General features: G+C 31.3%; 1 protein-coding gene across 1 annotated transcript in view; it reads left to right on the top strand.

Annotated features, from left to right (window-relative positions):
- ndl (serine protease nudel) overlaps positions 1-12752 on the top strand; it is a 13642-nt gene extending 890 nt beyond the window's left edge. The window contains exons 3-25 of the mRNA XM_068775339.1: positions 1-431; positions 515-551; positions 630-737; positions 2547-2794; positions 3713-3870; positions 4405-4532; positions 4601-4781; positions 4890-5188; positions 5398-5696; positions 6031-6146; positions 6315-6474; positions 7364-8360; positions 8432-8601; positions 8689-8805; positions 9375-9552; positions 9621-10046; positions 10241-10423; positions 10495-10645; positions 10719-10890; positions 10996-11193; positions 11304-11535; positions 11822-11950; positions 12440-12752. The exon at positions 1-431 is cut by the window's left edge and continues 85 nt beyond it. Of these exons, the coding sequence (XP_068631440.1) occupies positions 1-431; positions 515-551; positions 630-737; positions 2547-2794; positions 3713-3870; positions 4405-4532; positions 4601-4781; positions 4890-5188; positions 5398-5696; positions 6031-6146; positions 6315-6474; positions 7364-8360; positions 8432-8601; positions 8689-8805; positions 9375-9552; positions 9621-10046; positions 10241-10423; positions 10495-10645; positions 10719-10890; positions 10996-11193; positions 11304-11535; positions 11822-11950; positions 12440-12752 (5431 nt within the window). The remainder of the gene's footprint in view (positions 432-514; positions 552-629; positions 738-2546; positions 2795-3712; positions 3871-4404; positions 4533-4600; positions 4782-4889; positions 5189-5397; positions 5697-6030; positions 6147-6314; positions 6475-7363; positions 8361-8431; positions 8602-8688; positions 8806-9374; positions 9553-9620; positions 10047-10240; positions 10424-10494; positions 10646-10718; positions 10891-10995; positions 11194-11303; positions 11536-11821; positions 11951-12439) is intronic.
- Positions 12753-17767: the final 5015 nt, after the last annotated feature.

Genomic DNA, 17767 nt, shown 5'->3' with positions numbered 1-17767 from the left:
TCATGTTAGATTTCGAAATAAAACTACAAATACGCGTAAGAAAAGACAAACAATTGAACTGGATAAATTTAGTAACAGCGACATGGATCGCGTAATATTTGATGAATCGCGAATCCAGACAGCAAGAAAAATTATTAAAGAACATAACATGCTTTGCAATGAAAAAAATCATGAACAAATATGCAAAGAATTAGTTCTTGAGCTTCAAAAGTTAACAAAAAATGAAGAAGCACAAGAGAAAGACGGCAATCAACTTATGAATAAAGAAAAAACCTCTACAGAAATGAATAAGCGTGATCTATCGGACATGCGAAGTGATAAATCACTAGAGCCTAAAAGTGAATATAATCAACACTTTCACGGCCAGTCAAAACTAACTGACACATGTCTTCTGGCACGTCTTTTAAAACAAAACTACCCACATTTAGAAGGTAAGCTTGAATTTATATGAACGTTTAATGCTTTTAACAACAATTTTTAGTTGGTAATTATAATATTAATGTAAATGTTCCAGATTTAGGACACTCATTACAGGGTACTCCGCATTTAAGGTATTATATGCCAATATTTTTTTATACAAAATACGTATTAATAAAAAAATATTTTCTAAATCAATTTTCTTTTTCCAGATATATTACACCGTCTATGAAATCACCTTTTCATAAAATAAACGATGGGCGGCAAAATAATTATATACATCCTCAAGACATCGAAATTGCCATGCAATACCTATCTAAGTATGTTTTTAAGTAAATTTGGAAAATTTATTTTATATCCTATGCAAGTAACATAATATGAAAGTTACTTATGCTTACTATGTTTTTTTTTAATATTTTTGATTATTTACGCATAAGTTAGTAAAGTATTAAGAAGATAAAATAGAAAAGGAGAGAAAAATATATACATAATTAGATCCAATCAAATCGAACTTGTAACGAAAGATACTATATACGAAAGAAACGAAAGATATTATGTAATATAATTATTTTAAATAATTCAGACAAAGCTTTCGTTTAACAGAAGAGAACCTTCGATAAACAATCCTTAGCCACAGTCATTAATTAAGTAACCACGTTTATAGTTCCCCTTAAAGGAACATGTACATTGTATGCAAATTAGAAGAAAAATCAGTCTCAAATTTCCAAAAGAGAAGAGCTTACCTAACGATTTTTTTAAATGTCTATGTAATTATGGAAGCGAAATGTATATTTTATTGTATTTTTTATTATTAAAACAGAAAAAGGACGAAATTATGAATTATGAATTGCGTACGTTCGTGTTTCCATCCAACCATAACGTGGACGCCTTCAAGCAAACAAGGGAAAAGCTAATGTATTTTACCATAGAAGGTTGAGTCGCCGCCCACTATAATTAGCTGTCAGGCCCTAGTATCTCATCAAAATCAAAAACATCTTTTTATTTATTGATAAAGATAATTAAACTACAATATGTTACCTTCTAAGACAATGAAAATTTAAATATAATCAATTGATATACTAAATTATTGTATAGCAATTTTTTTATTTTATTCTCTTTGGCGCTAATTTTTATTATTGCCCATCTTAGGCCGAGGATTCGACTAGTTGCCTCCATAGGTCTCTTTGACCTGCATTTCTGAGCACTTCCGTCACTTTGAGGCCCATTACCACCTGCACACCGGATTGGTGATCGCCGTCTTGGTTTTTTCCTTTTACTTTCTGGTTGCCTCCGACCCGTGTGGCTGTAGCAGCCATGAATCCGCTTGTAGCAGATGGTGGAGGACCTGGTCTTTATAAAGAGTTGATCGAGAACAGATCTTTTAGTTCTCCTAGCAGTCCACAGTAAGCGTAACATCCTACGCCAGCCACACATTTCAAAAGCGTTGATCCTGGATTCAAATGTGTAAACGAAGGTTGATAATATCAGAGTTCTTACATGTCTTTTATTTGTGGTGTCCGAGAGTTTTCTATTCTGCAATATACTGGTTAACTTAATAATCGCTTTCGTTGCTATTTCAGTCGTCTTCTAATCTCCTTGTCGCACCCTCCTTAATCGCTGGTCATTGACCGCAGATATACGATCTCCCCTACGTACTCTATTCCTGGAAGTGCTGTGGTCTGAGAGAGCTGGCTTGTCTGTCAGTACACATCACTTTGGTTTTCAACCTATTGATTGATATTTAGACCATCTTACTCTTTCGTCTCTCTATCTACCCACTGAAATAATTCCGCACGTTCGTTATCTTTTGTCGTCAACGGCATGGTGTCATCAATTTAACTGAAATAACTGATTAAAACTTTTCAATTTAATTACTTAATATTATTTTAAAGTATTTAACATAAGTGTCTGGAGTGGAGACCACGAACCAGCAGCGCAGGACTTCTATCTTCAAAATGGACCGAAGACCACGACAAGTTTGTCGTAAGACGCTAAATGTGGATTGCCTCCAACCGGTCTTATTGGAAATCTATGGCTATGTACTGCGGAAGTCTAATTTAAAACCAATATAACTAACTGTGACAATAATTTACAGGAAAAAAAATATTATTAATCGATAACGCTTACAGATTTGAACCTAGTTCCGTGGAACTTTTCGATAATTCGTCTATAAGGGATACAAATTGTGTTGAAGGAACGTTACCTTGTTTAAATGGTGAAGCATGTATTTCTGAGGCACAGTGGTGTGATGGTAACATAGATTGTACGGATGTCAGTGATGAATCACGATGCAGTTGCAAGTCTCGAGTAGACAAATCTAGAATTTGTGATGGTTATTTCGATTGTCCCTTTGGAGAAGATGAAATGGGCTGTAACGGTGAGTAAAAAAAATATTTCAGCTATTTATCGGTAAATATGTAACAACTTATAAAAACATAAATTGCTAAAACTCTCTTAAGAAAATTCTTAGGGAATAAAATCTTAATTCCTGATAAATGTTTAATAACCGTTACGAAGATAAATGTGGTTCTGAATTAAATACAGCAGTGATAATTATATATATTAAAATAAGATGTTAGTAGAAACTATTTCTTAATAAGAAACTTATTCGTAACTTCAAAAAAACATTAATTTGTTTATAACGTTGCATAGTTCATATATTAATGGCGTCCTAACACAACACACAAGGTGGCCCGTCAGCCTTATTAATCGTCGAAAAAAGCTGGATGTAGACTGCTCCCAATCGATGTTACTGATAATCTATCGATAAGGCCTGTTGTGGACATCCTACGTTTAATATGATGATGGTGACGTCCAATACAAATATAATATTTATTAATTTTGCATCAGAAGTCTCTTTAAAATTTATAGTGATTACAGACGTAATATTAATTTTACAAAGTCTGCTTATTACATCACTATATATAGTACAAAAGAAATAACACCCATTCTTGTATTTACACTTATTTCTAAATCCGCAGTGTAGTTTTAACTGTCGTTATTCCTTCAAGATTCGACTTCTTAAGTTTAATATTGTCCCCATTTGTTAAAGGCCTTCGTAATGGTTTCTTTTTAGTCTGTCTTGGCAACATGGTCTTATAAATTCATATCTTATTTAGCCGTATTTAGATTGTTGTATGGCTGTTTGTCCACAAATATTTCGAACCACTTTAACATTTTTTTTTCCATTTTTATTTACGTTATTTTTTATTTATTTTATCTATTTTCCATTTTACCATATTTTATCTCATAAAAAAGAGTAATTAGGTTATATGTATGGATGAATTTTAAAAAGGTTGCCCAGAAGACATGTTCAGTTGTGGGGATACAATTGAAAGCTCTAGTGGTACATGCTTTTCTAAACATCAAAGATGTAACAATGTTGGCGATTGCACAAATCATAAAGATGAAATTGATTGTAGTTTACTTGCACCCAGCTTACATAAAAAACCGGTAAGACACATTAAATTTTATATTATAAAAAGCTATTTTTTTTAAATCACAAGATTACTTTTTAAATTGGTTTTATAATAGGAGCCATTTGTAATTCCTGTAAAGTTGTAACTTTGGGGTATAAAACTATTGGTTATTTTAAAATAATATAATAACACGAATTTTTAGTCAAATTATAGAATGTTATAAAATCTTTGTTGTTTATTTTCTGAAATAAAATATCGCATCTATTCAAGCTGTTAAGCTTTGTAGTACTTTTCCTTCAGGCTTTTCATTTATGCTTTCTGTTATCGGCCAGATGTGTATGGTACAAAATATTCCAAAATGTTACTAATTAATAAACTTTGACATAAGTATTATTGCTAAAGTTAAAAATTTATTAATAATTCATTAGCAATATATATTACAATTTATTTAATAACACTCTAATTACTTCAATTTAATTTATTAAGAGTAAAATATTATGGCTTATTTGTTATGAATACATTTATACTTTATTGATTTAACTGGAATAAATATTAAATTTTTAAACAGTTATTTGCTGTTTCCAATACTGAAGGATTTCTACACAGAAATTTTAAAGGAAATTGGTACCCCGTTTGTAAAAACCCTTATATGTGGGCCCACGATGCCTGTAGAAGAGAAACAGGGTTAATAATAAGGTAAAATGATTTATTCTCGTGTTCTGAAAGTTATACAAAGGGCCAAACTAATATTGTAAATGTTTTAGGCCGCCTTTTATTCAATTAATCGAAATAGATCCTTCGAAGAAAATAACCTATTTAAACACCGGACATGGAGGGTTCATACATACAAGCGATTCGTGCTATAATACGTCGGCAATTTATGTTACATGTCCTGATTTATTGTGCGGGACTCGAATGCCACCGACTGATAACTTTCTTCGGCAGGTGACTGGTTTTATTTTCTATCTAAATTTGTAATTTACATGGCATTAGTAATACTAGTAAAATTACTATTTGTAAAAAAACACATTCATAAATTGTAATTTTCTATAGAATGTTGCAATGGAAAGCGATATTTATGGACGGAACAAAAGATTTTTACTCAAGAAACCTTACACTTTCATGTATTACGGAAATCGACAAAAAAGGCAAGCTTTTAATGTAACTAATAAATACGAATCACGGGCAAATAAAAGAAGTAAAAGAACAGAAAGTAGAGTTGTAGGTGGAAAGCCCAGTCAACCGGCAGCGTGGCCATGGGTTGCAGCTTTATACAGAGATGGAATGTTCCATTGCGGTGGAGTGATACTAAACCAACATTGGGTGATGTCTGCAGCGCATTGTGTTCACAAGTTAGTGATACAATTTAATTTTTTTGTCATATCTCGAATGTTAAATTCTGTCTTAAGCTATGTGCAATTAATTACTATATCTTTTTTAAAGTGATAACTAAGCGCGAAATTTGTATATTGCAAGATAGAAGCAAAAAATTAAACATACATCGTTATTTGCTGACCTTGCTATATGCTAGTGTAAAGCCAGTCAATTTACTTATTTTTAGATTTTGGAAGCATTATTATGAAATACAAGTTGGAATGCTTCGTCGGCTTTCTTTCTCGCCTCAGGAACAAAATCATCGCGTATCCCATGTAATTGTAAATCAAAATTATAATCAAGAGGACATGGTTAACGATCTCTCTCTATTGCGAGTTAAGACAAGTATTCAGTTCAGCAGATGGGTTCGTCCAATATGTTTACCGGGTCCGGAAACTGCAGGTCCGAATTGGCTATCGGGACCTGATCCAGACACCCTTTGTACTGCCGTTGGTTGGGGCGCTACTATTGAACGTGGATTAGACCGTGAGTCTATTTATTTATTTACTACAGATATGAATAATGAAGGCTATTTGAAACTTTATTATTATATTCAAATTTATTATTTTTTTTTACTTCCATTGTCTTAACATGTAATTATTATTCCATGTAAGGGTATCGGTACTTTTTGGAGGAATCCCGATATTTTGGTCTACAAAGTTGTGTAATACAAGTAATAGATCAACCGAAAAACCTATCTATTTAACAAAATTTCAGGAGTTAAAAGTAACTTTATTAACATTTTACTTAATTAATTATAGAGATTTTGATATTCAAATTTTAATCTAATAAGAATTATTTCCTTTAATGTTTTTAACAGCTGATCATATGAGAGAGGTAGAAGTTCCTATTTGGAGCCATTGTAAGCACCGACAAGACGAGGCTGGTAGGGAAATATGTGCTGGATTAAAAGAAGGAGGGAAAGATACTTGTCAGGTAAAAATCTAAATAATTTATTCATTCTTATAAGTTTAGCTTAGTTCAAACTAAATCAAAAAAATTAAAAGTTAGTCAACTTTGGTAATTTATTCTTATAGCAGAAATAGAATAAGAATGTTTACAGAAAATTTTTTTCGTTCGTGTATTAATTGTTTTTAACTACAGGGAGATAGTGGAGGACCACTTCTTTGTAGAAATCCAATAAATAAACAGCAGTGGTACGTGGCTGGTATTGTTAGTCATGGAGATGGTTGCGCGCGAGAAAATGAACCTGGTGTTTATACTCGAGTCAGTATTTTCGTTGAATGGATCAAATTCCATATATGTGAGTACTTATTACAGTTGCCGTTATTAAATATATTAGTAACCTATAGTTACAAGCTGCGCCATTCATACACAAATACTGAATGTGCTTATAAATACGTATTTCTTTTTTATCATTTTTTATACATATTTCTTATCATTTTTTAGACATATATAACTGTATAAAGTCAATTTAAAATTACATAAGCCATTTTCGAATAAGATGGGCATCCTTATTTAAAAGATAATCTAAAAACATAATTATATAAGCAGGCCTAGTGAGTACATGTTTGCATTTTTTTTACAAAAAGAGGTGTTATTATATTATGTCCAACACATTGTTTGGTTTACAGTGTTAGTTTCATTTTTGTTTTAAATAATTCTGAGTAACGAATAAATAACTTTTTGTCACAGTATATTTAATTCTTATTTAATGGCGGAACCGATTTCAGATTATATCACGTTTCTGATGTTTCTTATAACAGAAGCCCCTATGAAATATTTCTTTTAAATTCGGCACATCACTTACCGTTTGGAGACAGCATTTTATAAGAAGACATAGTTACTGATAGGCCAGTTAAGTTGCACTGCGTGTATTCAGTATTAATGTTACATATTGCTTTTTGATGTTGTCGAGGCGTTGCAGCTTCGAAAACCAAATTTTTGGAGAGATGAACATTGCCATTCACGTTTCAGATTTGTTATATTTTTGCAATAAGCAACGGACATATGCATTACTACAAACTACATAAATTACAATTTCACTACGCTTAGTATTTAAGTGATAGGTTGGCATCTTTGACTAGTACAAAACATTATTACCAAACAATTACGGTTTTATTAACAAAAGTAATATTATCCTACTACATACATTAAAGAATAAAATTAAGATCTCTTAACATTTTTTGCAGTCTCCAAGACTCTTCCGTCGATACAGCCAAAACAAGAATGCCCAGGCTTCCGATGCGAATCTGGAATTTTGAAATGCTTGCCTAAGAAAAGAATATGTGATGGAATTATTGATTGTCTTGGTGGTGAAGATGAAATGAATTGCAATATAGACAAAAACAAGGAATTAGATAAAAGTAATATGGATATTAGTGAAAATCAAGATGCTTTAAGACAGATCGACAAAACTGTGGATCAAGTAGTACCCAAAAATCGACTGGATTCTTCTTTACTCATACGTGATTTGGACAGTTTTAAAAACAGCAAAACTTTTGAGCTATCTACCACAACATTATTATCGACAACCGATGAAAGTTCTACAAATCAGTATGATACTTTTAATAAGGAAGAAACTACAACTCTACCAATAATAGTCGACATAAATAAGTCTAAGAAAATAATGTACAAAAATGATTTCGAACATGCTTCTACAATTGAAATTACTAATGATGAAGTCTCACAAGAAATTGAAATGAAAGGATCAAATGAAGACGTAACGTCAGATCCTGTAACACAGAAAAATGAGTTATTCAATATACAAACAATGTCAAAGATAGTCAAAAAAAGTGAAGAAGAAAAAGAAAACGTGACTAAATCACAAGAAAATGTATCTTTACTTATTTATAGTACGGAATTTACAACTTTCGGTACTATGTTAAACTCTCAACAAACTTACGAAACAAATAACACCCTTAATGTTACTGAAAATGTCAGTAACGTTCTAAATATATCTGATCATACTGCAGTAAACACAACGACATTATCGGAATATTTAGACTATGGTGAGACAACGATAAAAAGTGAAATTATAACCGCAAATGTCACTTTCGACAATCTAACACATTTAAGTACAATAAAACCTTACCACCAGAATATAAACATGGAAGACAATGCAAAACTAAGGCCGGCAGAGGCTAGTAAAAAACATAATATTATATCGTCGGAATTTTTCTGTAAAAGGTAATATAAAATTATACAGATATTATTCACAATTTCGCTTTATATATTATACTTAGCATTTTTAATTTTAGAATTAATCAGTCGATACCTTTTAACAAACGTTGCGATCACAAAGCTGATTGTGAAGATGGAACAGATGAACTGGATTGTAGATGTGGAGACTTTTTACTTACATTTAACGCAAACCTTATATGCGATGGCAATTTCGACTGCCCTGGTGGCGAAGACGAAGCTGGTTGTTGTAAGTTATTTAAACCTTTTTTAAATAATTCGACTTACTTGTGCTTATGTAAATATTGAAATATAAAGTATTTTCACAATTTCTTAGTTACCTGCGATGAAAATCATTCCTTCCTTTGTGGAAAAAGTGGACACTGTTTGCCTTCACGTTTTGTTTGTGATGGAGAAATTAATTGCCCCAATGGCGAAGATGAACAAGATTGCTGTAAGTCAATTGTGCTAAATTGATAATATATATATATATATATATATATATATATATATATATATATATATATGTATGTATATAAATATATATATATATATATATATATACATATATTATATTTATTAGTTGCACTCAAAATTTCATTTACGCTTTTTTACGAAACCTAATAAATTTAATATTCTCATCATTTATTAATTTAAAATTGGAATAGCACTATGAAACATGAAACAATAACGTGTTTCATCAAACAAGTAAATGTCCCATATAAAGCTATTTTAATAATTTTTCGAACTCACTCTTAATTTTCCTGCATTAACTCTAGTGCTTTGTTTCTAATAGATTCACTATTTTTGAGACTGACTAAGAAAACAAAAATGTTATGAAAAATTGTAAGATTTTTGTTGGAATCAATCAAAAATATTCTAGAGATTTTATATGCATGCTGCAATATATGGTACGAAAACCGTAAATTTAAATGTATTTTAGTTACATAACAAATATGGGTTAATTATACCAAATTTTTCAATTTTTTTTACAATAATGCCAAAATAAACGAACTGTTTTAGTGGCATTATCAAATGGAAAAGACATTGTTTATGAATTCGATGGACATTCGAAAATAAGATTAGATGGATTTGTGACGATTAAGCACAATAATGATTGGCAAATCATGTGTGAAGATAATTTGTCGATGGAGCATCAGGAGCAGAAAGCTGACCAAATATGTCGATATTTAGGATTCAGGTAAGCGTTTCACTTTTTATGAAGTGAATACAAGCATAAGCTTTTTAACTAATGATCATGTTTTGCAGTTCAGCAAATAGATATCTAATAAAATATGTAAATATTAAAGAAGAAAAGCTACTGGATATAAAAACGCAAAGCAACAGAGGCAAAAGGAATACTGTATCACCTATACACTTTACTTATGTTAGTCTAAATACAAAAAATGATACTACTGTAGAAAAGTACATCAAAGAGCCCGAAGTTTTGAAAGAACAATGTATACTAAACGTAACAAAAACGTGTATGACCATCTATGTATATTGTGACCAATCGCTATTCACTGATTTTCATCTTCCACATCATCATTATATGGATTTAAAAAAAGAACATACTTTGACAAATATGTGGCCTTGGATTGCAAAAGTTTATGTCGACGGAAGATACCGATGTACTGGTGTACTGATTGACCTTTCTTGGGTTATAGTTAGTAGTTCGTGTTTATGGGATACTCTGTGAGTATATGAAATAATTTACACACTATGGATTCCTTAATCCTCAAATATGTAGAATAAACAGTTTTTAACCACTAAAATTTGTATGCTTACTAGATAGGTATTTAAATTATAGTATTACAATAATTCGATTTACTTTTATTACAAAACCATATAATATATGAATATGTTCCAATACATTTTTCTAGTTTCAGCAACCAGTTTGTAGCTGTACTACTTGGTTCACATAAAACTCTACCATCTACAAGCGGTCCTTATGAACAAACATTCCAAGTCGATGCGAAAAAGGAGTTATACTTAAATAAAGTCACTCTTTTACATTTAAAAGGAAAGGCCTTATATTCGAGTATGGTAAAACCAATGTCCATAGCACACTCGTACGTATTTTTTCTTGACTACCAAAGTTTCTTTTAAAATATAGAAAGTAATCATTTATTACCATTTTTAGATACATGCCAGACAACAACACAACATTTTGCGTTGCAATAGGTGAAGATATTGATTCTAAAACAATTAGCGTACTGCTTCATGAAACAAAAAACAACTGTTCTTCTCACAACAGATGCTTCTTACGAAACTCAAATACAACTATTTGTTCCGTAAGATATTTTTCATGCCGTTATTTGGTTTATTACAATTAATTATGTATTATTATTAAGATGGTGTTTTCAGTCCAATACACATAGTCAACAACGATTATGGGCGGGAATTATCAGCTGTCATACAAGCCATGGATGGTATCCAGCGGCATCATTTGTAGATAACAGAGGGGAGTGTGGCGTGGGAAACAAAATCATAAGTACAGACATCGGAAACATTAAGAATGAAATTAAACTAATCAAAGGTTAGATAAGTAAGATATATGATTATCTCGGGTCACAGATCATTTGAAATTCGCCTGTGTTTATTGTTACTATTTCCATTATCAATATTTTCGACTACATTACAGATGACGCATTATTGGCATCATCACAGATTAAAATGCTTGAAACTTGTGACGGCCAAAGATGTGGACGAGGTAAATGTGTACGGTTACATAACACCTGCGATGGGATACGACATTGTGAAGATGGAAAGGATGAATCTGAAGAAGCATGTGATATAAAATCAAAAATCTGTTCGGAAGATTTGCATCATAGTGGTTGCGGTAAATAAACATCTAACGCCGTTCATTTATTAATATTTTTTTTCAAACCTTTGTCCGTTATTGTTTATTTATTTAATTTGTGTTATAATTCTAAAATATGATCATTTCAGACTGTACAATAGATCAATTAAAATGTCAAAATGGTTTGTGTATACCAAAAGAATTATTTAGAGATGGTCGAGACGATTGCGGAGATGGCACAGACGAGCCCGGTGAAACAACATGTGCTGAATACTTAGGTCGTGTCATGCCGTCAAGGCTTTGTGATGGGATACTCCATTGTCACGACAGAAGCGACGAGGATCCAAAATATTGCAAGTGTTTCACGAAAAATAGTTTCAAGTAATATATTTTTACTATGAATTTATATACCTTTACTCTCTTTTCGTTTTTAATTTTTTTATTTACTTATTTTTTGTTTATAAGTTACTTGTTGTTTCCCGCCCGCTTCGCAAACTTATTACAAGCCCCCTTAACCCTCTACGGATAAAATGTAATAAAATTCGTTTGCTTAGCAAGAGAATATTGTTATCAAATTTTAAGTCTTAGCCTTATGGTTCTAGAAATATCGTAATTTTTCTTTGGAAATCACTAATAAAAATAGATTAGTGAAAGTTTGTTAAAACAGGTGCAGTAGAAATGGTCCACAAGACGAAAAATGTGTCGCTAACGACATGGTTTGTGATGGAATACGTGATTGTCCCAATGGCGAAGATGAAAAAACTTGTATTGGACTAAGCGTTCCACCGGGTACACCGTGAGTTCAATTATAAATATTTACATACAATATAAAATGATTAAAATCTAATAATTGACATTTTCGCAAAATAAAGCGACGAATACACAAAAACCAACGGGACAAAAAGGAAGTCTGTGCTTTTCTTTTCCCCGTTTTGTCCCGTTTTTTTTATATTTGGCAAATAAAGTTTATTTAGCTGGTATTGCTTTTGCTTATACAAATATTATCTTATATTTCCTATACATATAAACTACCTTTAAACAGCAAATGAGCGGACAAAATTTTTGATGTAGGCCTTTACAACATGATGCTTTATAAACTCCGCTGTTCCACTTTGGCTTCAACAATGGCTCACGTTCGCATCGAATTTGTTATTCCGATTCGTAGACAGACGCCTTATAAGACAAAACCTCAGCCATTGGATAAAAAAGGGATTCAAAAATATTAGATAAAATATTGCTATTCACGAATCTGTACAGTGGTTAATAAAGTAAATTTATTTTTCAGGTACGGCACCGGCGTAGTGATCATGCGATCTCATGGAGTTTGGTATACTAAATGTTATTCGTCCAAAAATCATACAAAGTCACACCTCGAAGCCATCTGCAGGCAATTGGGCTTTATCAGCGGGCATGCAAAACAGATTCGTGGTATACCAAACCCAACTCTTCACAACAACATTACTTTAGACTTATTTAATGAGATTGTATTTAACAATAAAACCAAAATTAAGCTCCGAAACTCAAATGCACCTATAGCGAGAGCTGTTATTAACGACGGCATAGAAGATTGTAACCCAGTTTTTATTGAATGTTTGTAGTTATATGTTATTTTGCTTGTATTATTAAATACATATATTGGCAGAAGACTTTTTTTAAACTCAAGGATATGTAGCGTTCGGTATGACTTAAAGGAAATTTCCGCAATTCGTTGACTTCATCATTTCAGCCGTTGGTTATACCCGGTTGGACTTAGGCCTTCCGCGGTAAATATAACTTTGAAATTAAATAAATGTATTTCTAGAAAACTAGGTATCGGCCACGTAGCCTCTTCGGTTTTAACAACTTCTTTTTTAAAAATAATTTCAAATATTTTAGGCTCTATTTCAAAACTATTATAAATTTCGTTAAATATTAATCACAGAGTATACTCCGTGATCTTTTGTTAAATACTTTTAACTACAAATCAAGCCAATAAAGTTACAAAATTATTACCAGTACCGCCATCTTCTTGTGTAACGTTACATTACACAGTAAAGCTTTAGAGATCATTTTCATAACAATTTAAAAGATGGCGTTTAAAAGTATATCTGATTTTAAAATTAATGCTATCTCTCTCTAATTGAATGTTGTGATTGTAAAAAGTTGAATTGTTTAATCAGGTTAAAAGTCAATAATATAATATTTGGTAAACGTTTTACTAGCATGTCGAGTGCATTCCTTGTTGAGCTAGAATTATAGTCGCTAGTACTTCAAGATTGACATCATGACACAATTTACTAATCGTATGATGTCGTTTATTTGTTTTAGGAGGCCGTTTGGGTAAGTTATAGCGAATCATTTATTTATGAAGCTCAACAGAGAGGAGCAGGTATTAATGTGTGCGATATAGTGAGAAACGTGACTAGGTTAAGGAGATATACTATCTTGATCTCAAATTGACCTTCAGAAGATGTTATTTAGTAAAACCGAACTTTTAAAAAGAGCTTTATAACTTACTATCAATAATTCTTCATGTTTTTTTTTCATGTTTCGTTATAATACACGATAAAGCTTAAAACTTGCTCTGATTTCAATAATAGTAAAAGTAGTTTATCCAGATCTACGAAAGATTGACGGAAAATTACTTAATGATGACTAGAAATTTATGAGTTAATATAGCCTACCTAATAATCCCCTAATAATCCTACGATTTTAATTAGTTTTTAATGTTAAACGTGAGCACAGCTGTCAATATTTTAAATGATAGCAGCCTTATTAGACCATTGAAATATTAACACTCACTGTAATGAGATGCATGTTAGCCGGGTAGTTTTTGAGAGAAAAATCAATCACATTTTATTTATCAATTTTTATGGACCGCAGTATGTAGATACAAGATGCATTAATGAGGTATTGTTAAAAGTTTGCATTGAAAATAAACCTCTTTATAAAGTACATAACAATGATAATGAAATCAAAATATTTCCCGTACCTTTTGAAAGAAAATCCTATATCGTCCGTCATCAAGGGTATTTTTATTGTTTCCTTTTCCTTATAACTTTTGCGAATTGTAAAATTAATCTTAAGTTAAAATCACGGGTCATGTGTGTCACCTCTAGAATATATATCTGTTGAAAATCAAAATCATTAAATCTAGAACAACTACGTCATAAGCTAAAAATACAAAAACGATAACACAAATATGCCATGATATATTAACATAATGTATTTGTAAATGTATTAGATAAAATAAACTATCAGAACAGGTCTAAGCGCATAAAATTATGCTGGATATTTTATTAACGTAGTAACGTAACTGGGTAAATGGTTTAAAACAATGAAATTAAAAGTTCAGCTTCAAAATAAAATCATCTAAATACTTATTGTTCATATATTGAAGATTGCTGTATTGAATAAATATATCCTAATTATAATTATTAATAGCTTTAATATATGTACAGATTATTATTGATGAGGAAAATTCGTCGCCACCGAGTCTGGACGAGATAATGAAATGCCTAATGAACTTGAAACATTAAGACTGAATATTGATAGTAACATCTATGCTAATTTTAGTAACAAGTCAAACGAGGTATAAGAGGTGCAACATCTGTATTAAAGTCTTTCGGATATATCAGCTTAAAAATTTTAAATTATGTGCCGTGAAAAGATCTTGCTTTTTTACAGACTAATTTGCCATGCATTTTGGCGTATGAATAGTTTATTGTAATATTGTCCATAAATCAGAATATATATTTGTTGCTATTAATTTGCACAGGCCGAGTGCGTGCTCAAATTTCGAGACGGGTTTCACTTCTTGCAATATTTATTAATATACCGAAAGTATTGTTTATTTTTTGCATATTTCCTGTCACTAAAGGCAGAAGTAAATTTACTTTTTGTTTGACTTTTTTCTTGAGATGGACAAGAACCAATGGGTAAATAAGCTATTAATGGTTATGATATCATACAATTATTAGGCTCTTATACTGAACGGCATCTTTTTCTATGAGCATTGATTCAATTTGTGAGATGAAAATATATAAAAATGAAGATTAAAGTTTTTCCATTGCATTCACTACAAAGAGACTGATTCTTTTTGATCTGATCACCTTGAAAATTGATAGCGAAGATTTTATTAGCTGGATAATTTACAGGGGTTAAGATACAATATGTTTAAATCATGTTTCATTTATAGTACGCATTTATAAGTTTTATTACCTACTTCGTTTCTGGAATTGAGACGCAGTTTCATATTACAGAGTCGGTACAGTTCTTTTGCTGTAAGAATTTGAATAAAATGTAAAGTTGTTGAAAGATGTTTCTTGTAGTCGGTTCCTCATTATTACTCCAAACTACATTTATCCCACAAAGAGCTTAAATAAGGCCACGCAAGTCTTTCTCTAAGAAAATAGACTTGTAGATGAGATATGTGGGTATCAGCCCATCATATGCTTTGGCTGCCTAACGCACTTTTTATGAGATGTGCTCAAGCCAAAAGCGTATCTCCGATTCATGTAGCTGAAAGGCTTTAACCGTGCTTTATGCTTGCTATCTTCTTAATTTCTTTCTCTGGATGTAGATACAAGATAGACAATTTGTTTTTAAAATTAGACAGACAATTGGTGCAATTGTCAACCAAATAGCGGTAGAACGTTTGGTTCCTAGCCTAGTCAACTAAAGATGCTCATCTATCCGCAGTTAGGGAAAAGCCTGATTTATTTACGTCTACGCATAAAAACTTGTCTTTATACCGGCTATATTATAATCTAAATAATATTCACTGCGGTATTCCTGTGCCGGAAATCCATATTACGCAGAGAGATCAGCTTGAGGTCCTTTGTATCTGGACAAAGCCAGAAAAAGATTTTGATAATGGTAAATTGCATACCAGAACTTCTAGTTAGTACATCTATGTCCTGTCGAGCCCTAATGCAGTAATTATAAAAAATACCATCCGTATATTTATTTGGCACATAAACGTTGTAGCTTTATTGAGTATTCGTAATACCTTGAACCAAGAACACTAGGAAAAGCAATTTATTGGTCTGTTTCACAACTCTTCCGAGTGAAATCAATCAAAGGTTCTTGTAGCAATTATTGATTTCAAAATAAATAACAATTTAAGTACATGACTCATGTATATAATGTCACATTCGGCAAGGAACGAAGCTTTCAAAGGCAACGCAGTATTTTTATTGTGGTTATTGAATTTTCGAACAGGATTGGGCGAATTGGCTGTACGTACATAAGTTTTAAACAATTAATGTTTATGTATTCGTATACAACAATTCTGAAAATTTTCAACAGCGTTTTAAGTATCATCTTAAATGGGTTGCCTTTTTTCATTTGTGGTCCTTCACATCAAGGTCTGTTGACGTGGAACCATCGGCTTTTTTATTTCACGCTTGTAGGTAACTGTTTTACTGATGGTTATCGCCAAAAATAACCTTTAATTACTGTATAGTTTGAGCCACCCTGACCTTTCACAGTCATCTCCAGAGGCTACACTTATTCGAAGAAATAAGAATGTGACAGACCGGGTAAAACGATTCGTATTTTTTGTTAAAGTGAAAAAAGTTATTACTGTAATTTAACTGGTTACCAAACTCCTCCCATGTGTCAAGGTAAAGAGCTCAAACGGGCAACTGTAAAGTATTCAATATTACAACATTTGTGCATCGTTAAACAGTTGTTGGGTGCTGTCAGCTTTTCTACTATTAGATCATTGATTACAAGTCGAGCAGGACGACTTGTTCTCATTTAAAGGTAACTAATATTAGTTACAAGAAAACTCTATAAGAGAGTATGTTAACAATTTTTATTTATATTCTGTATTCTCTATTTTTATACTCTCAAAATTTTGTGCAATAATAATTTCTAAAGATCGTGTGGTATTATAAATAAACAAAATTTTTTACTATCATTATGATAATAACGTAAGTGAATAATATTTTATGAATATTAAAATAATTTAAAGGGAAGACAAGTAAAAATTATTAAAAAAAATTATCTCCGTCTATTAGTTATTGTAAGTATATATTGTAATGATAAATCTAATAGAAACTTGTTTCTTGAACGCCCTGTCTCGTGAGTTATATGCTATTTCGATAACCAAATAAAACACAGCTACAACCAAGCGGCGGTGGCTTTTGAACCCGAATCTTTATAATGCACTTAAATAATTCGGATGCTTGTAATTTTAATTTAAAAGTCGTGTATAGCAAATGCCGCGAAAATTTCTCCATAAAGTACAAATGGACAGGACTTATTGTTTTAATCTTTACAGCGGTAAATGATAAATAATAAATAAATTTTAATTAGTCATGTCAAAGCTAAATTTTCTTTAATTGTTTAAAAACATATTAAAAATGCGCTAACTTATAAAATTATATTCGTTTATTTATTTTTTATTCTACTTACTACTAATTATAGTCTATATATTATTACAAAATTTTAAGTACAACTAAAATTTGTACTACATACTATGTCATATAACTGAATGAGATACAAGCAGCCTCTGTAAATTACGTACTAATAAAAAAACATCAACATACCAACACAATGATTTAACATATGTAGTATTTATTCATGCAAATAATTAGGAAACAATTAATCATTTTGATAACGTATT

The sequence above is a fragment of the Battus philenor genome, unplaced genomic scaffold (genome assembly GCF_028537555.1).
Source record: "Battus philenor isolate CCGP_79_NKW_IND1 unplaced genomic scaffold, ilBatPhil1.0.hap1 SCAF_8, whole genome shotgun sequence".
Taxonomy (NCBI): domain Eukaryota; kingdom Metazoa; phylum Arthropoda; class Insecta; order Lepidoptera; family Papilionidae; genus Battus; species Battus philenor.
Note: the sequence above shows the minus strand (reverse complement) of the source record. Positions and strands in the feature narration are given on the sequence as shown.